Source organism: Glandiceps talaboti, chromosome 10, assembly GCF_964340395.1.
Source record: "Glandiceps talaboti chromosome 10, keGlaTala1.1, whole genome shotgun sequence".
NCBI classification, from domain to species: Eukaryota; Metazoa; Hemichordata; class Enteropneusta; family Spengelidae; genus Glandiceps; species Glandiceps talaboti.
Window position 1 is genome coordinate 2125041 of NC_135558.1, and position 24583 is coordinate 2149623.

General features: G+C 37.8%; 1 protein-coding gene across 1 annotated transcript; it reads right to left on the bottom strand.

Moving 5' to 3' along the window:
• Positions 1-1212: 1212 nt before the first annotated feature.
• Positions 1213-5481, bottom strand: LOC144441445 (acyl-CoA-binding domain-containing protein 6-like). The gene is made up of 6 exons (XM_078131020.1): positions 5343-5481; positions 4889-4953; positions 3875-4069; positions 2224-2332; positions 1875-1995; positions 1213-1577 (listed from the first exon to the last, which is right to left on the bottom strand). Exons 1-6 carry the CDS (start codon positions 5478-5480, stop codon positions 1441-1443), a joined length of 765 nt encoding a protein of 254 aa, XP_077987146.1. The 5' UTR covers position 5481; the 3' UTR covers positions 1213-1440.
• Between the last annotated feature and the right edge of the window lie 19102 nt (positions 5482-24583).

The following is a 24583-nucleotide window of genomic DNA, read 5'->3' on the forward strand; positions in this document are numbered from 1 at the left end:
ATCTTGTTTAAGATTTACCAGGAGTTAAGTTTTCAATCTTTTCCTGAGATGATGTTGAAGAATGTTTTATAATTCGAATTGCTAGCTGTACTAGTGTGATGTACAAAGTGATAAGACAAAGAGATTGTGTTATATGTGATGTCATCACCAGAGGCTTTCCCACAAACCCTTGCAAGAAATGCCTAAAATGGGTTGAACACATTTTAAGTACATTGGATCTTCTGATGTCAAAGTTGAGTAAGTTACCAAGGTTACCAAGGTGCTATTTTATCACTCAAAATCATAATATTTAAGCTGATAATAGTAATCGATACAAGTCAATTGCTCATGTGTACTGAAGGCAGTTAAAGCCTGACAGGACTTTTGCTTTTCTGAATGGGTGAATTACAGTATACCTGACACTATTGTATGTGCATTAAGGATGGTTTATACCCCTATATAGATATATATAGATATATCTGTTTTGCATTTGTGCAACATCAATTTCTAAAAAAAAGAAGTGAATGTGGCAGACAACATTCAGTACAGCCCTGTGTCAGTAAGTGCTTCATTTGCATATCCCGTGTCATATATTTTGTCCAATTCTTGTGTTTTCCTTAGCATGCCTTTTGTTTTAGATTTTGTTATAAATCTGACTCTTAATCTAAGGCTAATATCAATACATCTATAAATATCACACCTATTTAGCAGGGACCAGAAACTTTGTTGACTTGTATAGGTACATAGGTAAATTCTGACACAAGGCTATCTTAAACAGTGTCTAAAATCAGATCATTGTTGTCCATGTAATGTGTTGAGTGCGCGTTGATGTATAGAAATTCACATGCAAAACAAAATATCTTTGCATGCTTGTTAGATGTTTTCTTAGCAAAATATTCACTACTAACACGGTGTAAGTGAACTTTGACCTGTGTATTATATGTAAATTTTCATGCCTGTAATAGCATAATTTACATAAATTAGGGTGCTTTACACAGAGTATGGTGTGTAACACTGATATGGCATGCATAAGTACTTCTAATGCAGTGTGTTGATGTGAATAGCCAGACACAAAAACTTTGGGAGTCAAGTCAAAATGTGCATTTTTTACTGTAAGTAGCATGAAAATAAAAAAATGTTTATATAACTACATACATAGTTTGTGTCAATCATCTTATGATTAACATTCTCTGGATTTATTGATTTTATTTCAAATTATTCTGGTGTTCTTTGAAGAAAACGTAAACCTATTTACACAGTTTCTCAGCTACCATTGTACAATGTAGACATTTTATCTCTTGAAAGCACATCTCTTCTTTAACAAAAATGCCAATCTCCCTTAAACAGCGCCATCACAGGCCAATTGTAAATCCTCCTAAACAGCGCCACCACAGGCCAATGATTCAATTGCTAAAACTGTGGCAGCAGGCACTCTCCAAAAACCCATACATGTAGCAGTTGTTATCTTTGCAGAAGTGAGATAATGTCTTTTTTATAGGTATTCTCTGATGGAAGACATCCATCGTTATCAGTAAGTTTTGGATCAGCACCATTATCCAACAACACATTGATGATAGACAGGAATTCACACGTAACGGCTGAAATAAATAGAATGTACAGTAACCATTACATCATTATCTTTCAGCATTCACACTCACAGAAAGTCTTTCAAAATTCTACAAAAATGTAATCCATTCTTGACAAAAATTAGCCATAATGGGAAATGAAATTTATGATATTATATATTATCCATACAATGTAGAAAATGTAACCTCATTTTTCAAAGTCACTTTACTACCTGGAACTGAGTTGCGTATCAAAGTTACGATACATGATAATGTGTATGAAACTACAAAACTACCTGCTGCCAAGGACTACACGCACCACTTACTTACCATAATGTAGAGGTGTTTGTCCATCGTTGTCCTTTGCATTGATATCAACTTTATAACTCAATAACAACTTGACCACATCATCATGGCCCCTATCACAGGCCCAGTGTAGTAAAGATAACCCCTGTAGTTGGAAATAAATTCAAAATTACAATTAAACCAATTGTCTCAATGTCTTTGTTTCTCACATTCCAACTATTCCCTGATTTTCCTGACCCCAACTAACCCTAAAATGTTTTCTTTCTAAAAGTGAGCCCTCGCTCCAAGATAAGTGAAGATGTTACAGGACCCAAATGTAAACATTTCAATCAATAGGAGGCGCTATACTCAAACAATAGAATTCACAACCCACCTCTTCATCACGTTGTGTGGCGATGTTATTATCACCATTTCGTACGATAGACTTCACCCTGGAAACATTACCTTCTTTGACCCAGTCAAAGATTGTTTTTTGATCATCACTGCAGATAAAACAAATAGTCATATTTAAAAAGGTAAATATATTTATGACAAAATTTGACAGCACACAAAACTGTAGGATTATTAGAGGATGTCGTCTGCTTTGCCTTCATCTGTACAGTACTGTAATATATGAATAATAATCAGATATTGTTCTCCAACAGTTTTCTTCATTCAGCTTGGAGTATTATGAGTGACATAAGGGGTCTTGTCACTACGAATCAAGGACGAGTTGTAACAAAACCCTTATGTCACAAGTATTTTCTAGTAGAATGAAGACAAATATTGACAAATAATAAGATATCATACCAATGCACACTTTTAATCAAGCAAAGACTGGGAAAATAATGGTAATGCTGAACATTTTCATTCATAATTTGAGCACCACAGACCCAATAACATAGACTAACATTGTTTTGTTGTGATGTATAAATTCTGTATCTTCTCTTTGAACATGTACAACTTGGTTTGCACATGGTATAAATTTTCCTTTGAAATGTCCCAAAAGTTGTAGTATGATGAATAATTGTGACATTTTGTATAAATTATGCTAATATAATGATACCAGTTATGGGTAATATTTCACTGTTTTGATGTTTTGATGTTTTTATGTTGTTGACGAAGGAAAGTCTGATTTCAAACCAGTTGAAATATTAAAGTCATTTTATTCCTCATTTACCACACAAGTTATTCTAAAATCCAATCTGGTTAAAATCTGAATGCAGTGCAATTTCTTTATTTACCTCTTCTTCCTATCTTTATTGTCATTTTTTTCCTTTTTCATTCCATGAGTAAGTACCTTGTTCCAATCCTACATCTAACACAATACCATAGGAGTTCATGTTCAAATCCCGTACTTACATACAGCCAATCAGAATCAGTCTTACAATATAACACTCAAGGATTGAAAGTGAAACAAAGAGAACCCCAAACAGTAACAATAACATCACTGTCTGTCTGTGCTTGAGCTCTTCTTGAACAGAGCGTTCTGTGATACTGTAGCCATACGTTTTGGCGTAAGACATGTTCTCATTGGTTGAGTAAATCTACTCAGTGTGCGTGATTTGAGCGTGTACTCCTATGGTAGGATGTCCAATGTCAGAAAGATTGACACTAAATGAACAAATAGTGTTAAGGTTATAGACCACGTTCAATGTCCCTTGTTGATATTGGTTTGCAGTTAAGAAAGTAATGATTATACACGTCCATAACTATACATTTTCTGAAAGCTCTTGATCCAATCTTTACAATGAAATTAGTAAAATTTGGTTTTATGTAGTTCAGGTCACGTGACCTCTACATACGTGATAATTTGCATGTTTGGTTCAACAAAAATTAGCTCCTTCAAATTTCGACCAACAATAGAAAACGACACACAGTGTTTATTACCATGTCAGTGGCTACAAAACCGCATCTCAGATTTTTCCTATCTGTTTTAGCAAAGAAATTACACTGTACTCGCTACATCACAGATTTCAATCAGATTGTTCTAAATCTTAACACTTTAAATACTGGCAATTATTACAACTTAACTTAGCCTTTACCTTATATCTTCTTCCTCTTCTCTGTGCATAGTACTAACAGCTACACCCATACCCCTCATTCCACCCTCTCTCATTTTCCGTCTCCCCTCGTCACTGAAATCTGGTTGCCATGACGGATCAACCCGTAACAACTCACTGACATATTCCATCATTGCTTGCTCTTTGTCCATATCACCTAGATTCTTCCATGCATCCCTGGATAACATTTATAAATAAACTCAATAACATGTAACAATTTGACATTTATGTCAGCTCTTTATCATTACAATTCAATCACAGCATGTTTTTGACAATGACCACAATAACAATAATAATAATAAAATCAATAAAGCATATTTATAATGTACCTTTTCTCACAAGATCTCTAAGCACTAACAAAGAACAATTATAAACTGTCAGTAAACTGGGCAAAAATAATGACAACAATTACAGAAACTGCTAGGTGAAGAACAATAAAATCTGTAAGTGACAGAGGTGAGATTGTTCCAGATTGGCAGGAGCACTGTAAGAGGAGAAGGAAGGGACAACTTATTCCGTTTGCAAGCAGGGCTGTAAGTATACTGTAGATGAAAAAATAATGGGAAAGACAGTATTGTTTACATTGGCTGCCAATTAGCTCTTGTATTCAATACACACATGTCTTCTGTTTGTTGTAACTCAATGTAGCTCACCAAACTTCTTAGTGATATATGGTACTTTCAGTATACAACTTACAAGTATCTGAAGAGGAGTAAAGTCATGTATCATGGAGCATACAGCTCAGAAAGACAAGAAAGATCCCGAGGACTGCATGGTCATCTCCATTGAGTTACAACAAACAGACAACATTTTGTATTGAATACAAGAGCTAATTGGCAGCCAATGTAAACAATACTGTCTTTCCCTTTATTTTTTCATCTACAATATACTTACAGCCCTGCTTGCATACGGAATAAGTTGTTCCTTCCTTCTCCTTTGGTGTTGAGTGAAACATGTGCACCGTCTGCAAGCAGGACTACAGTATACTATACTTACCACTTCTGTTTTCCTTCAAAGTCAAAGAATCCAGGTCGGCTTGTATTACATGGACCTGTTTTAGCCTGGAAATATAGTAAACAAACGAATTTGATATAACATTAGTAACATAGTTTATAAATACAATAACTATATCGAATCAATGACAATACTATGCAAAATATTACCCTGTCCAAACTAGCCTTCAAATTAAATTCTGGATATTATAAATAACATATTGTCTAAAATTTAGCTACAGTCCCTCTCTCTCATCTATATGGTAGAGTGACTGTGATTTAGCATAAACTTTGGCACAGATCAGGTTGACAAGAATAACATTTTAATCCCCCTCTTCAACAAGCCAAACTGCACCCCTCTTACCTTCATTCAATAACAATAACATTGATTCAGTTTGTTTTGTTGTTGTTTGTGAGCGACTCATGGTTTCGTATAAGAATCGTATAATATTGTTTACCTGCTTGAATCTTGCATAAAAATATAATAATTTGTCGTTCTTCAGTTTACCAACGATACTTCTGACGTGCGCTGCTGCGTGTTCGAAACGATCTTCCAGCTCGTGCCCCTCATCATGTTCGTCGTCTCCGTCCATCATGTCCATTTTGAAAAGTCACACTGTCGTAAAACGGTATTTGCAATGATGAGAGAAAACATGAATATTCATAGCTCAGAACCAAATTCTTTTCATTCTTTTTGCTAAAGCTTGATATATAATATAAAACCTGTCAAATGAAAGAGTACGTTTACGTAAATGTATAAAAACAATATAAAGATATGTCAGAGTGCCGTAAAAGGGTACCATCACCGGAAAATAAATCAAGATGGCAGCGCGCATGGAAATTGAAGTTCGTTCCACTTTCTGTTTGAAATATTTTTGAATCGTTCTGCACTGAGGAAATTCGTTTGTAACTATCGGCAAGCCAAACGTTACTACAAGTACACTCGACGGTGTGCATGGAATGCATTGTCAAGATATTTTATTGGAAGAAGCGGTCAATAACCGCCAACGGTAACAGTACGCCCAGCTCTATAAGTTTTGCACTTCGGACAGTTTGGTCTAAATACCGGAAGTGATGAAGCAATATTTTTTCATGCAGAGCTGATGAAAACCCCGGTTTGAATGTCACAAAATTATTGGTTGAAACCGGGTGACTTAAACCAAAATCACAAATAATATTCCGATATTCGTGCCTTCTGTGATTTCAACGGAAACGGGTCCAAAGGTCAATCAACTACAAACAGGACAGGTTGATTGAATATATTGAACCGGGGGTTGTAGATCACAATATTACAGGGATATTCAAGCAATTTCGGAGGAAAAATACTTCAAGGCGAACACGTTGATTCCTTCAGAAACACCATGACTGTGATGCCAGTCCCCCGTCGGAGCAGAATTTTCTCCGGTCCTCATGCCACCTGTATGGACTGTGGTGATTCACACATGACCAAACTAAAAAAACATACGAAGGAGGATTCTTCTTTCGACCTTTATAGAAGAAACACTCTTTTCTATGGCCTTCTCAGGTTTTTACTCTATTTTTGCGCAAGTCAGTCAACATTCCTGGCATTCTTGATATTTGGATCTCTTTTTAGCATAATGTATGTTAGCATACACGGCTTCCTACGATTCCAATATAAGTTGACAGTCCTTCTGATAATGATGAACAGGGACCGTTTTGACTTCCAAAAATTGAACGATATTATAATCTACTGCATCCACATTGTTATGCTGCTACTTGGAGGATTTGGATGGTGCTGTCTCATGTTTTTAGAATATTGAAGATCTTCCAGATATACACTTTGATACTTTAGCCACGAGAGTACTTTGAAAGCTCATAAAAATATCTCAATTATTATCATCCATTTAATGGAATGTTTCTTTTGTAGTCAAGTGTGTTGTCATAGTAGTAGTTGCCAAGCAACAAACCTAGTCTGTGATGTAGTATTTTATTTAGCTAACCTGAAGGACACTGGACCCAGTTGATAGCAATTTTGAATAAATGAGCTCGAACATCTAGGAATCCTTTTAACAGCGTAGTCTAAGTCCATACTCTTACATCCCTACCATGTATATAAAGTTGGTCTCAGAATCAGAATCAGTCTCAGTTTCAGCCTCAGATTCAGCTTCAAATAGTCTTATATTCAAAAAAAGCAATCAAGCAGGGAATAATAATGTTGAGGCTCAGACTCTCCAAGAAATGTTCCCTCTTCACACTCACTTGACAGGGGTGGAGAATTGTATCATCATGTATGGAAAAAATCACCTAATTCAGAGATAAAAGCTTGTCACCAAGACATTTGTGGTAGGTCAAAGTTCAGCTGATGTATGTATGTTGGTAGACTAGTCCAATGATGTATATGTTTAAAAAGATTTTAATCTTATGTAAAATTCAGTAGAAGTACTATTTTATGGTGAGGTGGGGCATTTCCTGTAGTCTCTTAAATATTATTTCTTTATTTGATGGTATTCGTTATGTGTCATTGTGATGTTCGGTATATGAGGCCAAATCTTAGGCTCAATATGACTCATGAGACTTGTCCTTCAATGTGAATCTGATTCTGAATCTGAAACTAAGTTTGTACTCATTCCCTAATATTACTATCTCTTTCATTTTGTTTGGGTTACAAAACAGGCTACAGTACACAACAAGTATGCTGGCCCAAGTTTTCTTCAGTTTTGCCATTGTGGATACTCTAACATCCATAACCCTTAGCATATTACTTGTCTCCAGTTTGTTTGGGTTACAAAATTGATGAGGTACACACCATATACATTGGGTGCAATATTCTTTAGTATTGCCATGGTGGGTACTCTAACATCCCTAAACCTAATGTTACTTGGCTCCTTCATTTTGTATTGGTTACAAAACAGACTAGGATACACAACATATATACTGGGTCCAGTCTTCTTTATTTTTGATGTTTTTTAAATTGATTCTAATCTCACAGAACAGATCAACATATCCATTTTCCTCGTCCCATGACTTTAATTTTGAATGTAGGAAATTTTATGACAAAAATACTAATCCCCCAAAAAATATTGTGTGGTTCCGATTACGCTCGATTTTAGAACAGATGGGGTAGGTAGATTTTTTATTTTATTTTTTAGATATTTTTTTTTTCATATGTGAGTGTCTAGTTCAGGTTTTCCATTGAATTCCAAATGGCCTCTGTGTTATTTATTTCTTCCCATCAGATGTACATGTACAGCCATTACAAATTGAAAGAACAGTTTTATATTGTCTTCTTAATTTAAAGTCAGTTTCCGCATCCACTACTTCTTGCAAGACGTCACAATTTTCGTGATTTTATTATTTTTTCTCAAATACATGAAAAACTTGGTGGGGGTCGGGTAACCGGAACCAAACAATTTTTTTATTAGGCCTTAAAGGGAACACCACTCCAGGAAATCAGGAAATAGATACATTTTCATAAACTTTCGGTTCTGGAGAGCCATTTTGTGATTTCATATCACATAAATTTCACACGATTACCAAGAACACCAAATTGAAACTCTTGTTGACTATTTAACTAAGGTTAATACATAGAACTGTTTTGGAGTCATGAATATTCAGTGTGCATCTAATAAGTATGCATGTCTGTTCATTAAGTCCCATGATGCAACAGTGGAGTAGTGTCACGACAATAGCAATGAAATAGAGTTTCAATTCGGTGTTTCTTGGCAATCATGCAGAATTTATGTGAAATCGTGAATGGACTTTCCGGAACCCAAAGTTTATGAAAATATCGTTATTTTTTGGAGTGGCATTCCTCTTTAATTGTCGTTGCCTTAAATAGAATTTTATCAGCTAGACAAGTCATAGATTTGTTAAAGAGAACTTCTTAGGCTATGAAATGTCAATACTGGCTGTACCAATCTGCCTTGTACACTATGACCTCTGACCTCAACACATCAATTTACATAAACCATGACCTCTGACCCTGAATGTCTTCAATTACAATCATAGTGACTTCGTTACGATTTCCACACAGGTTTAGAGATTCTGACAGTTATTGTGACAAGTATCATCAATTGACAGATATCTAGACATGGCAGGATCATGACAGAGTCATTTTTTGTGTAAGAGTTTCATTAAATGAGGTTCCTGAAATATGATGATTTTTCTATGTTTTCCACAAAATTTTGATGTTGATTTGTCAAAAGTATTTAAAAAAATGTGTAAATCAAGCTATAGTAAACTAAGATAGCCACTGTAAGCAATCCTTGGACATTGATGTAATTGTATTCACAATAGGGTGGCATCTGTGATAGCAAGTTTTCCTCATGTTGCCCACATTCATTCAACCTCATTTTTACACTATTACAAGGTGATTATATCCACATACGCAAGACACTGATATCATCCAATTGTGTAATCTACCAAAAACAAAACCCATATTTTTAGTTTGTATCTTCTATCTTAGTTTACATATAGCTTGCTTTCCTTGGTAGTATCGTTTTTATAGTTGTTGCTTTTTTGCATAGTTCTATATTTTTATGATGAATAATTTATTCATTATTTGTAATAATAACCCAAATCAATATCATCAGTAGCCTAGAATCTAGTTGTGTTGGAATTGTTGGTTCTCACCTTTCCTCTACCAAGCCTGACATTTCACTAGGGACCGTTTATTCATACCTAAAATTAGACTATGATTTCCTGCAGCAACAATTGAATATGGTAATTATATTTTACATCATATAACTCAACCCTCCAAGTTGGTTCTAATCATATGGTGAGGCTATTGATGTCACCTGGGAAACATTACATCATATAGCCCAACTCTCCAAGTTGGTTCTAATTACATGGTGATGCTATTGGTGTCATCTCACAGATGGAAAAATTAAAAACACAATATGAATTTCACCTGATTTCTGACCAAAACTTAATTAAAGTAAAACATTATCTAACAAAACCCTAAAAATGGTAGAGGAAACTGTGAGTGCCAAAATCACCACTCGGCTCGACTCTAGACTATGTCAACAGCTAGTCCTGATTTGTGCATGTTTTTGGAATATATAACACCATAAAGATGTTTCCAGAAAAAAAATTGCTTAAGAACACCAAAAGTGCTGGACCTAAAGAATAAAATGTGTTAATAATTTCTTTTTAATGAAAGCTGTTTTCAAGAAGTATGCTGCAGAATTTGTGCAATGTCAACTTTATATCCTAAATATTTGGGATATGACTGTTTATTATGCTATCTTTGTATTTTGTATTTTGTATTTTGGGGGCTTTTTTGAATAAAAAAATATTCACAAGATCATGAATTAGTTTTTGGAGTAGTTAGTTTCTGGAGCTACAGGTATATAAACTGTCAGATAGATTTTACCTCCTGTGAGTTGTAAGCTGACAAGGAACGTATATATATATATATATATATATATATATATATATATATATATATATATATATATATATATATATATATATATATATATATATATATATATATATATATTATATATATATATATATATATATATTTTTTTTTATATATATATATATATATATATATATATAGAATACTGCTGCTGAGTGTGTTTCTCTGTGTCTCTGTCTCTGTCTCTGTCTCTGTCTCTGTCTCTGTCTATTTACATCACCAATTGAGAGTAGACCTGGTTTTACTCCACAACAAAAAGTTAGGCCAATCAAAAAAAATATTGTATTACTGATAACGCAACCGACCATAGTTTAAGCAGCCGACCCTAAACATGTTTATATATGCAAAAAGGTACAATTATGACAATTTACTTCTATTTCACTGTAGATTTTCTTGCCAAACTATCTTTGGTTACTTTTTCAAAATCACATTCCAGAGAGAAATGATGTCATTTCAGCCTATAACAGCTGCATATTGTGTTTGTCTACTTCTGAATCACATAATTGTCTTCATTTACTTCTTTTACACCTCATCAACTTTTACAGAATTATTGTGACCAATGAGTATCTTATCTTTGAGTCAAATTCATTTTTAAATAAAAAGTAAAATAAAATAAAATTCTGACCTACCTACCCTATTTTCTGAAGTCATGTTACTGGAAACAAACATTTTTTTTATGTTTGCCTTATTGGAGCATATAATCCCTTTTTGTAATGGTACAGAAATAAATGACTTCTAGGTTTAAAAATGATTATTGATAAAACTTATAAATACCATAATGTGTGCTGTTCGAACGATTTCAAAAACTTCTACTCGTAGAGGTTGGCTGGTTGGCTCTCCAACGCCTGTGGTTTACAGTACTTTTTAACAATAACACTAAAATACCGTCGTTGGCGGCGCTCTACGCGTACGCGGGTTATAACGACCGTGGATGTGTGGAGCGATACACATATCGGCTTATGGTAAAACTAATATCAAGTTTACCAAGATCCATCAACCAAGTACATCATCTGTAAAGTTTAAGGATATGTGTCATATTTTGACGTAATTGTCACGGTCGCATTCCTAAAGTCTTAGTTACTAAGATCATGTACAAACATTGATATAATTAGTGACTGTTGATAGCATAATCAGAACGAACGGACGGACGATTGGAGCAAGGATGAGATTTATGATTGGAGGAACAACCCAGATCTAGAACCAGAACGAGGCAAAATGATATAGAGGCGACTGAGATAGAGGCGACTGAGATCAATATTGGGCGACATAGCCAGACGGTAACATGTAGTGTATAGCCTTGTAACTCTTGGAATGTTACATCGGTATATTTGTTGATGGTCATTGTCAACAACTATCTATATGAACGACAACATTTCAAAAAGTGTACCCGTACCCCTGACGAACCTCGGTGACGAACAAACATTTTTTTTAAAAAGTAAAGTTTATACCATTCATTTTATACCTTTTATGAAATTTAACTTATATGTATTATCACGATGATCAATAAACTTTAGACGCAAAAAAATGTTTTCTCAGCCATTTCTAGGTAATGCCTCAGACCGCTATGGTGGTGGTGGTGGTGGTGGTGGTGGTGGTGGTGGTGGTGGTGGCATTATAGTGGTATGAGGTAATTCCAACTTAACCACCTGTAGGATTCAAGAGTTGGTTAAAGCATAGACGGGGAGGGGGGAGGGGCTATGTTCCCCTCCACTGTATATAGTTAAAGCCTATTAAAATACCAATATATATTTGGTCATGTCATGTTGAAGAGTACAATGACATTACTAGAAGAACACCTGGACAAACAAATTTGTGACAGAAATCATCGCTTTAGTTTCACGACATCCCGACGACAACGAACGAACACGGGGACAGCGCCATCAGGCGGTAAGTGAAAAAAATACTGCCTCGTGCGATTATTGTTCGTGTAAAAGATGCACATTGTATAAATGCAACCAGTATTTTTTCCTAGGTTTTAAGATATTAATTACGCTTAATGCATTTATGAGAGTCTAGCAATGCTGTCCTTTTAACTGTATCAAACATTATTGTAAAAATACGTACAGAGAAAGCAGAAAATATAACATACATATGACGTTGACATTAGTGAAAAGCTGTCTTAATTAAGGCAATATTGTGCATGTCTAATGGAACGGAAAGGTTCATCCTATTAGTAGGAATGAAAATGTATATTAAGTAAAATAGTACCTTAAGTACATTAATAATGTTAGTTTTTATATATCGCTTTCCCACACTGTGCACTTTTAATACAATTATTACCCTTGGTATGGACTTATAGCGGCACAATGGCCTTTATACATTCTCAACTCCCCGGGAACCGGAAGCATACACTCATATTGCAGTCTTCATAAGCGAATAGGAATAATGCATTCACATTGCAACTTCTATCCTACCAGGTCCCCAATTATACAGCTGGGTTGATTGGGGCATGGTACACATCCTGCAAAAGGACTTTATCTATTCAGAAACAAACGGCAGCGGTGAGACTAGAACCTTCAATCTGCAGATTCCGAGCCGATAGCTCTAAAGATGACTCCACATGAAATATTGTATTAAACATTACAAAACGAGTTAAGACTAAATATCATTAAAGAAAGTAAGAAAAACATCAAATTTTCTTTTGCTTTCAATTAACCTAAATTGACACAATGTTATTCATGCTGTAAGGAAATGACAAACGTCTAAAAGAAATTTACGCTCTTTGACTTGCTGAAATCTGAAACATCTTGGATAATGAGACTCGAGGGATTTTATTATTATGTGGAGGTCACCACTGCCCCTACAAAAGTTGACTTTCAGCGACATCAAGTTGGTGCTGCTGTATGCAAATAAGCAATGCTACAATTAATTAACTTTACATATGCGAGGTGTATGTAGTCATCCTTTTATCTAATATAATATGAAATTCAATTTTCTCATTTGATTCTGTTAGAAACGAACAACACATCTCCCTGAAAATGTTGATTTCAGTTAATAATGTATCGTTCCATTTAGATCAACCTTAAGTGGTTACATCTCATACGAGAGTTGCTGGGCAAAATACAATGTTTGATGACGTTGATTTTTGCTGGTACATACAGTCATTCAAACTTATGACAACACCTCTAGAGTAAGTCGCTAGGCAGACATATCTCATAAGTATCTGTATTTCAGATACGTATCAAGTTCGCTATTCTTTCAAATGACAATTATTTGTGACCACTTGACCTCACAACATTTTCAAATCTGGAATCGTCCAAATACAGTGACATCACACATGACCATGACTTACTGTTTCTTAATCACTCTGACTTTAAGAATTGCATCAATATTACGGATATGCATCGTGATCACTATTTAGACTTTGTATTGCAATGGATATCACAATTAAACCTTTGTGATAGTGCTTATTTTGTATTTAATATTCTGTTACAAGTTATTTATTTATGTAGTTGTTTGTTTTTGAGCTTTGTTTGCAGAAGTTCTCATATTGGCAACCCTACCTCGCTGGTAGTCAATCATACTGATCCTTAGTAGTACGTAACATAAAAGTGTTATCTAGTAGATGTAATACTATACGTGTGTGTGTGTGTGTGTGTGTGTGTGTGTGTGTGTGTGTGTGTATATGTGCGTGTGTGTGTGTGTGTGTGTGTGTGTGTGTACAATAGGTCTACTACATATTCTGTTTACCAATCTCTCCTCTTCATAGTACAAGTGAACACAGGGTGGTAGTGGGGATGGGAATATTTTAATGTGATACATAAACTTTAAAGAAAGGATATGAACGTCATTTAATCTTTTGACTGAATAGCTATTCTGTTCTTCTAAGCATGATATCGGTTTTTTAATATTGTTATTGTCCTCCGTCTTTTTTCTAGATTATACAGCTCTACCTTGACGAATGAATGAATGAATGAATGAACGAACGAACGAGCGAGCGAGCGAATGAATGAGTGAATGAATGAATGAATGAATGAATGAATGAATGAATGAATGAATGAATGAATGAATGAACGAACGAACGAACGAACGAACGAACGAACGAACGAACGAACGAACGGACGGACGGACGGACGGACGGACGGACGGATGGATGGATGGATGGATGGCTAGCTGGCTGGCCGACTGACGGCGACTGACTGACTGACTGGATGGCTGGATGGATGGATGGATGGATGACCGACCGACTGACCGGATGGATGGATGGGTGGCTGGCTGGCTGGCTGGCTTGATGGATGGATGGGATGACTGGATGGATGGATGGATGGAAGGCTGGCTGGCTGGCTGGCTGGATAAAGTAGTAAATAGCCAAATGTATGATACCATGTTATCATTTGGTAAGTAAATACATGTATGTCGAGGACGAATGAAAGAACTACGGGGTGCTTACAATTGTAGATTTGACTTGTACCCTGAAATAGCAATAACAGCATGTATTATCAAATAGATCACTTTCTATCATGTAATAGACAATGTCTTGTAGGTAGTAAATGAAGTCAAATCGATTCTTGTCATCGACCTAGACAACCATTATATTTTATGTTCTAGATTTTCTTGCTAATTGTGTTTGTCTTGGGTTACTTCATAGTACTCCACTTTCTACGTTTATTTGAAGTCGTACTCAGGTAATAGTTTTTTCTCCTTTCCTTCGTACCTACTAAGGTAATTGAAGTATATATGTTATTTCGTTATGGCACTATGCTCACTCATAAAAGTGAAAATATTCGGCGCCACGACCCCTACACGTCATATATGTAATCACGTGATCAATTTTGATTGGTTCCCAACAAATGTATAACCGTACAGCTCTAATTACTAGTATTGTCACGGTAATTTTCCGCATAATTGCCGTGGAGAATTGGACTGAGATTTAAATGTAATTCCACGATACTATGTGGACGAAACTCTATCTCAAATAACTCTCTATGGAATTATGAATGGTTGAAAAGACCGTGTCTATATCTGTGTATATTTAACGTGTTAAATAACGTGTGTGTGTAAATAACCTACGATAATGTTTACATAATAACGGTGAAGATAACACCTAAACATACAAATGATAACTAAATAAGTTTATGTACCTAGTAAATAGAGTTCGCCAATGACCGATTTATGATAGTCTCATGGCAGAACGCCATATGGAAGTACTAATACTACTATGATGTAGGTGAACTGAAATTGGGCGTTTTAAACAGGTAATTGTGTGCCATGTATTATGTAGTAGGGTTGGGGTCACTCCGACGTTGTAATAAGCTATTAGAGACGTGAGATGAGAAATTTAAATTCTAGTGGGCACCTTATATCATCAGTCATTCTTCAGAACGTGACCGCGATGCAGGAAGACGGGGGGAGTTTCTCCTACCTCATGTGAGCTTAAGTCATTTTAGAATCTCGAATTTTACCTGGATTTTTCTCCGCGGCTTAAGTGTACAGTTAGTATGGATTTATATAAACGTTGTATACAGTACTCGTGTGTTTATCAGGACAGGTGGAACTGAGTCAACGGAACAACTGAACCATGGCTCTAACAGCGTCGTCACTGTGACCGTGGTTGGAAGTCAACGTCAGGAATGACAACGGAGCAGAGACTCGAATCACTTGTCAGTAACAGAGAGTATCGAGAGATCGTAAACGACGAAGACTACGAGGAGGTAGACACTGTTAACAATAATGAGATGAAACTCACAAAACGTGGCAATGTGCGGCTCAGAATTAAATCAGAACTACTCCGAACACAATATTTTTCCGAACTGGATGTCATAGAGGAGGAAACTGAAGGCGCGTCTGAATCCGCCGAGGATACAGATGGGGATGAGAAGGAGAAAGATGACGAACGATGGAGTGATGATGATGACAGAGCATGGACGAACGTAGACACTCAAGCGTTGTTAGAGAGGTTAGCGCTACTGTTACAATACGATGCTCACGGCAAAGGCGAGGGGGTAACTATAACTGATTCCGAGACTTTAAAAACGTGTAGTTCACCGCGTGAGGGAGTCCCTGACCTGGACGATGGCAAACATGAGATTTGGGATACCAATAATGATGAATTGTTAGAAGCAATTAGTACGACTAGAGTAGGCACAGGTTTAGTTAATATATTAGAGACGACGTTATCCGATGACAAACAATCGAGTGGAGAATTACAGCATTGTGGTAAACCAACTATTGTGCTCGACGACAGAGGCGTGCAAAATAACCACTCACAGTTTCAAGAATCAGACCACAGTGTCGCACAGGTAAAGGTGAGTGGGGCGGGTACTGAAGGCGAACACGATATCAATACAGCGGAGAAAAGCACAACGGAGAGCATAGCATTACAACAAACAGGTGATACTAAATATGCTAGGGGGACAAACACGCAGTCGATACGCATGGTTAGACCGCTGAAATCAGAGAATAACTCCATGTACAGCGACGCTTTGAACTCGGACTGTATGGAAAAAATACCTTATAACACCTATTACGGACATTGCGACGGATATCGTCGAAGTGATGAAAGGCCAAGTAATACGGCTAGACATAGAGAAATGGATCGCGATGTGAACTGTAATACTTCTAAATTACCGTCGTCAAGTCAAGTAACTTCGGTTTCTTACGGTGATCCAGGGATTTACGGTCACCAAGCGGAACGGCAGGACTTTCATGTGGTGGTGCCTTGTCAGAGTGAAAAAATGACTCGCTTTTCAACGGACAACAAACACAACAATGAAGGGGGAAGGAGCCACTATAAGAGTTTACGTTATGAAGGGCGGGATCACCGTTATAGTAATGATCATCGAACTCAGGTGAGTCCAGGTGAGAGAACTTTGAACGTGAATGAACAACATGATAAGGGGGAATTTACGAGGGAGCTGATAACAGACATGGATAGTGGCATAGCAAGTCCGGGTAGTAGTAACTCCAACAATGGTCAAAACTACAACAGGGCGAAATTTAATACTTCTGAAAACTCTACTCAATATGGTTACGATACGCACTATAATCGCGAGGGATTGCACAATACCCATTCCCTAGATATCAAGGACACGTCGAATGATACACAAATAGATCGTCACAATGATAAACAACTACGTATAAAGGTACGACATTCAACCAGAGAAGAGAAGAAAAGTCGATCTATGAATGGTGAACATAATAGAATACACAGAAGCTATGAAGGGCAGGTAAGCTTTATTTTGTGACGTATAGACATTACACGCAATATACATTAATATGGAAATTTTTTGAATTCAAAACGTCGTTGGCAAGTCTAATGGGGTAGTTGCTATGTGTGACATATGGTTTGGGTGGCACAGAGTAAAGGAACGCAGTTATTGACATCATTAAAATGTAGGTTGTAAGACTTCGCCTTGTTAAAAGACTTAATGAAACCTGTACGCAATACAGAATTACATTTAAACGCCGTAGTTTGACATAAACACTTAACAAAAGGGGGCCAACTACTATAGACTTTGGTATTGGGGTATGCTGAAGAAAAAGTACACAAGACTAGTGTCGCGTTGCGAGATATCTTGATCGAGCAATTCACGATTCGCGGTACGGAAATGTGACATTGTACGGAGATCTCGAGCGCTTGATTTATTAGGAAGAAAAATACAGCATTCTACATAATTTTATGTCCATTTATTGATTCATCTTCATACTGCACAATTTATCTTAACTGTCTAACATGAGTGTATTGTGTTAACGTTTTCTGTTTTACTACGCAAAAGAACAAAGTACAAACTACGGCTTATTAAATTACAATTGTAGGTCGTCGTAGTACACGGTGGAAAATTGGAATCAAACAGGTGGCGGAAATGACACTATCAAACTGAATTGAATATGCGATACATCTGTATGATAAAGTTGTATCGTAAAACGTGCTGTCAGTGGGTTCCCATGACAACAAAGTGTCTCATTAAGAGCGCCTATGCAGTTTACATGTCAAACTATTTGAATTCAGACTAAACACGTGCATTATCATTTTGGCAATAATTCAGTAAATAAACTTCGCGTCATCACTTTCTGTGTAAATTATTCATAGCCTGTTTCCTACTCAATTTCTACTCTAAGCTATTCTTCCGACTTTCTTTGTAGAACCGACAACTGGAAGCGACGACGGCGACAGAGGATCGGCGACGAAGTAGGATGAGACGAGCTCCGATTATTGGCATTGAGCCAGAACAACGGGATGAACTAGGCAATGTAACCTACAGAGACGCTTCTCCGTCTAATGCATATGATGGTAGCATACTAACAACTGAAAGCGATACAACATTTCCTATTGAAAATCGGTACGATGATCACTTTGAAAGGATGGTGCTATCTGCGCGTGATCCTAGAAAGATGCCAGATAGAGGCAGATATATAGGGCTGTTTTCATATGCTGGTCCTGTCCGTCCACATCAACAAAACATTGGCGGGACTGTTCGTGCGTATTCATCGGGAGAGCAAGCTGATGCAACGAGAGAATCTGTAGTTGGCGAGAAATTGCAAACACAGCGAAAACCACTCGTTGATGAAAAGGAAGATTTTGTACCCAACGACGTTCGCAGAGAACTTGAGTACTACGAAGCATGTCTACGGACTCGAATGAATGTATCTCTACCAAAACAACCGCCAGCATACGAGAATCTTTACAGACATACTGACGGTGCACAAGAAAATGTCAGACCTGATGGTCAAAGTACCGAAAATAACCATCGTACGAAACAGGAACAATACGACCAATGCAACACTAATACGAACAAACGATTTATGAACAAGTCGGATGATAATTCGTGGTCTACCAATGAAAGTCCCCAACAGCAAAATACTCCTGTTTCTGAGATTCCTCATTCACAACAAAGACCATCATATCGCAGTGTTGTTAACTCAATCGAAAGTGCTTTAGCTAGAGCAGACAGAAAGAGACTAGAACACGACAAAAAAAAACGAGGAAACACTCATAGATATTCTTATCCGGACTACAGGAAAGCACAGCTGATGCACACTAGTATTTCTCCAAGGCCTGAAAGGCCAAACATGCCAGATAGAATGTTTGACATATCTGAAATAAATAAACCGAGTGGCAGACAACAGTTTACTGAAACAGAATCCCCAACGAGGAGGCCGGGAACTGACAGCGTTAAAACACAGCAACGTCCTGTTTCATGGCATCAACCTCCCAATTCTAAATTTGACGGCGGGAGAAATTACGGTGACACCAGAACGATTCCTAGGGATGAGAGTGGACATTGTATGCCACATGCAGAAAGATATGCACAAAACTCGTTGAAATTATTGGATTTACCCGAGTGGTTCAGAAATTCTGACGTAGTCAGGACAAGTGTACAAAGATGTCATTCAATGTCACGTGATGAAGGTCAACCTCCTCATTACAGATACAGTTTTCCTCCCAGGGAAATGCAGAAAATGACCACGAAAGATGATGATGTCACAGCTACGTCATCAACCACGGCTTCCAGATATTCACATTTGGTTGATGAATTCCATGGCTATCAGTTTCAGCCAGCGCCAATGCAACTGATTTCAACTTCCCATCCTATAGACAAACCTGTTGCCATGACAGCAGAACGTCAATTTTCACCACCCGTTAGCAGACAGGCTGATTCAAAACAAAAATCACGTATTCCACCATCCCACGATGACGTCCGTTCATCTCGATACTCCTCGTTACCAAGGCAACATGACCCGAGGCAAACATCGTCAAGTTCACCATTCTCTTCCCATACATGTGGAAGAAGTTCGTTGTTCAGACAACAACACTCGCCAAGACAATTTGAATCACCTTGGGAACTGAGATCAACAGTACAAGAAAAGACAACACTGATACCGACCGAGTCCCCTTGGAAATTGAGAACTGATATATCAAGAACCGAGGTGTCAGAACAAAGCAAGCAAGATGCCAGCACTAGGACACGTACAAAGGCATCACCAACGATGAAGCAAACGAATTACATCCCTCAACCCCAAGAGTCACCATGGCAACTGAGAACATCTCCTAAAGCTGACTCATCGGTTCCATCGACAGCCTCCTCAACCCCAAAGTATCACTCTCAAAACGTGAGTGAAGTGAGATCACCTCATCATATTGCTGACACCACGAGCACTAAGACATCAGCAGTATTTAATACTTCTGATGAAGGAAGTCCTCGGCAGTACTTGAAATCAACTCCAACAAGTCCGGAAATTGTTCCTACTCCTACTGAGAAATTACCGACAACGTTCAACTCTTCCGACAGAGGAAGTCCACAGCAGCACTCTACATCAACCTCGAGCAGTCCCGTAATTTCTAATACTCCATCCAAATCACAGACAGTATTGCACACCTCTGTCAGAGGAAGTCCGAGGCAAAACCTACCACAAACTCGTACGAGTCCAGTAACTTACGCAAGTGTTAAATCACCAACACAATTTGAAACCTCTGACATAGAAAGTCAGATGCAGTACCTGAGAAAAACTTCAGTTGATACCTTCACTTCACCTAGTACTAGCAAATCACCAACGCTCAACACTTCTAATGAAGGAAGTCCACTACATTATTTAACAGACACTCATATACCTACAGTAACATCTTCCCCAACAACATCTAAAGTTCCTGCTCGAGAAAGTCTGCAGCAACATGTAGCAAGCACCCAAACCAGTGCAGTAACGTCGACTACGACTACAAAGTCGCAAATAATGTTCAAAACTTCCAATCAAGAAAATCCACAAAAGTATGAAAGAGAAACTCCTAATACCATAACTTCACCAACAACATTCAAAATGTCAGACCCAGGAATTCCACAGCAGTATCTGGCAGAACCCATAGTTGGTACACTAACCTCAACTAGTCCAAAATCACCATCAATATTTAATACTTTTGACCAAGGGATCCCACTGCAGTACCAAACAGACACCCAAGTTAGTCCAATAACTTCAATTAAAAGCAATCAATCAATCCTTGAGAGTTCTGATAATGAAAGTTTACATCACCTTATCACATCAACTCCTAAAAGTGAAAGTCCAGTACATTATGACGCATCTGCTTCAGAATCTATGGAGTCATCAGTTTCTGTGATGTCAGCTGATCGACACACACCAAAGAAAACTGAGAGTGAGACAAGTGAGCCATTTTATATTCAAGACCAGGACAATACAAAACACGATAAATATTCGCAGAAACAAGATCAATATTCGGAGAACGAATCAGAGGAATATTCCCATTCTGTTCCCCGTTTTGCACAACAAACTCCACCTACGTCTCCATCCAAAACAGAGCCAAGGAAAGTGAAATTGCCTAGCGATGAAAAGGAAACTACAAAAATTACACCAACATCACCAAAGCGCCGCGAATTGTTCAAACTCAAATCTTTACCATCAACGGGTCAAAGTTCACCCATACGAAAGATACTGAAAGAAGAGCCACATTCCTCGTTTTACATTAAATCTTCACCCCTCTCACTGAAAAGTGAACAACTTTCTGATTTAGATTCTGTAACGTCATCTACCAGATCAGACTCTCCCCGAAGACAGAAAGTTAAGTCACCCTCAGAAAATTCAGAATCACAGTCGTTCTATACATTCAAAACTAAAAGTAAGTCATTCGATGATGCAACTTCAGACATTATGAAAACTGAGGGAGAGGAATACCGAACACAGGTGACTCCAAAGTTTTACGTTAAGATCAAACCCTTAGCATTGGGAGACGATGTTGACTCTTACCAACCGAAGACTGTTACATCCAGTAGTCAAACTGATCTAACGTTAGACAACATGGAGAAGTACGATGTCATTGTAGAGTCCATGGAAAATATTCCCGGAAAGCTGTCTAAATATCCAACCCAGCCTAACTTAGCCTATCCCACATCGTTCAGTACATTTGGTATGGACGATGATTTGGAGACAAGTGAGGATTCATGGAGGAAGAGTGATTCAGCGCTGATGAGACCCCAGAAACCATTCAGTCTTCTCAGTTTTACTGAAACACCTCCGAGTAGCAGGCCATTGAAAGACAGTACTATTCCACTGAGGAGGAGTGACACTTCGCTCATTGGAAAGAGGATGGATTCACTACCAACAGTGAGAGAAGAAGGGATGTTCGATTTTGATACACACAAACCATTCGGAGAGGAAGTTGAACCTACAGATGAATTAGTCCCACCACAGGAACGGCGGTCATCCAAATCAATGGAAAACTTAAAGGTTAAACACGAACTAAGTGTACCTCATAGTATTAGAAAAGCTTCTTTGAGCGTCAGCGATCTTTCAGGTCGCCCACGTCTTCGACCAGATCCCCATTTTAATCCTGACGGCAGCCCAAGGGAGGATTATCTCCGACAATTTCCAATCATTTCATATTCAAGTCAAGATTTAGCCAGCAAACGATATCACCATATGTATTCACCAGGCAGTCATTCAGATTTAGCTATTACCATCACCGATACGTCATTGAGGGAAGACAGGAAATCGTTCCTAAGGCTGAGTAATACTAGTTTTATGTCTAGCAATACCAGCATCCAAGCACCTGGTACTTCAATGGAAGAGGTAATTGATAGTCTGTTGGCGTTATCGCCAAGTCCAACGACGAGTGTGCAAGAGTTGAACACACAAGTTGACAAAGAAAAGGAATTTGCTGACTTAACTTTCTTTGATCTGCCTTCAAGTCCAAATGTGGACCATTCAGAAAAACAAATCGACCGAGAAAAAGAGTTCGCTGAGTTGACTTTCTTTGACTTGCCTGCTGGTCCTTATGCGAACGAGGACGAACCCACTTCTACGGATGTGAGTACGACAACATTGGATTCAGTTGTCATAGAAACATCAACAGACAGATTTGCGAACAGAAGACTTGAAAACGATGAAGAGAAAGGGGAGGAGGAAGAAGAGAGTGGTGAAAAGGAAGACATTTTAGGCGAAGAGTTGATCATGGTGAAATGTAGAAACAAGAAATGTGGGAAAACGATGCCATTGAAAGAAGCTAGAAAAACCTACAAATCTTGTCATAACTGTTATACCTACTACTGCTCACGTGACTGCCGAAAAGCACACTGGGAAAAACATAAAAAGAAATGTGTTTTCAGTCGTGTAAATAGTACTTGCAAACACATTATATATCATAGCCGACACAACGATGACTGCCAACAATCACTTTCTAAAATCGCTCGAACTGGATACCTGTCTCGCGGACGAGGATGTATCATGCTACTTTTCAGCGACCCAGACTCAGCAGACGACTATATCAAAGTTGGTCATGGAGTCAGTGAGATGGAAATACCACCAACTTTTACATCTGTGCGAGAATTAGAAGAATCAGGGGTAACTGGCGAACACATGAAACTTTTAATACAAATGTGTAGAACTTACAATCCAGAAGCTAAATTCGTACTTAATGTTGCCATAGTTGTAAGTGATGAACCACCTGTGAAACCACTTCCACGACACTCGGGAACAACAATAAAGAAATGCTCGAAAGTGAGACTGAGTCAGGGAATGAGCCCCAAAAGAGAAATTACTCAGAAAATCCCCGAAGAACCCGACACATTAATTCTAACAGCACCACCTGGTTCCGAAGGCGCAGGCGGTCTTGACAAAAAAGCTCGTCAAGTTTGCTTCATCAATATACAACGAAACCTTCGACAACGCGGTGTTAGCTTACGACATCGCTATCCTCACGTCTACAATAAATTATGTGCCTGGGTCGAGGATGAAGAAAGCTTTGCACCTATGAGTATCTATCCAGTGGATGCGACAACGGGAAAACAATTCATGTGTGTTATAATGCCAACTTCAGATCCAGATGCCCTTGGATGGGTTTCTAACCCCGAGCTCTTGTCAAATATTGATCTAGATGCAGAAATCGAACGATTAGAAAGCAGCGTTGCCATAGCAATGGAAGAATCAGGAAAGTCACCAGAAATGTTAAGTCCTAGGAGTCCTAGAAGTCCTCGGCGTCGAGACGACAGTCACAAATAAAATATAATCTCTACTACTTTTAATGTGGGGATTGCTATCACCCATTTGAATGTAAATAAACGATGAATAGGATATTTCAGTGGAACACACGAGTTCGATACAAGTATGTCTGAATCAACAGGTGGTTATGGCATGACGTGTTGAGTGGGAACTCTGTACACTGTCGTCAGGTTCTTGAATTAAATGAAGGAGAAAAGTACTAAAATGCCAAGTGGATTGTTAGTTCCGTTTCCGTGTATTCGATTTGTCTCTATATAACAAATGTGGACGGATATAACAGTTTAGATCGAATTATCTAGTCATGGAACTCTTCTAATTCACGTTCTAAAAGTTCAGACATCTCTTTATCATTTCCTATTCTGTTCGTGTTTT

Excerpts from the sequence above, each read along its gene's own strand:
- LOC144441445 (XM_078131020.1), bottom strand. The coding sequence starts at position 5,480 with ATGATGGACGGAGACGACGAACATGATGAGGGGCACGAGCTGGAAGAT. Across the intron at positions 4,954-5,342 it reads TTTATGCAAGATTCAAGCAG|GCTAAAACAGGTCCATGTAA; the intron begins GTAAACAATATT and ends CTATATTTCCAG. Across the intron at positions 2,333-3,874 it reads GAAGAGGAAGAAGATATAAG|TGATGATCAAAAAACAATCT; the intron begins GTAAAGGCTAAG and ends TTTTATCTGCAG.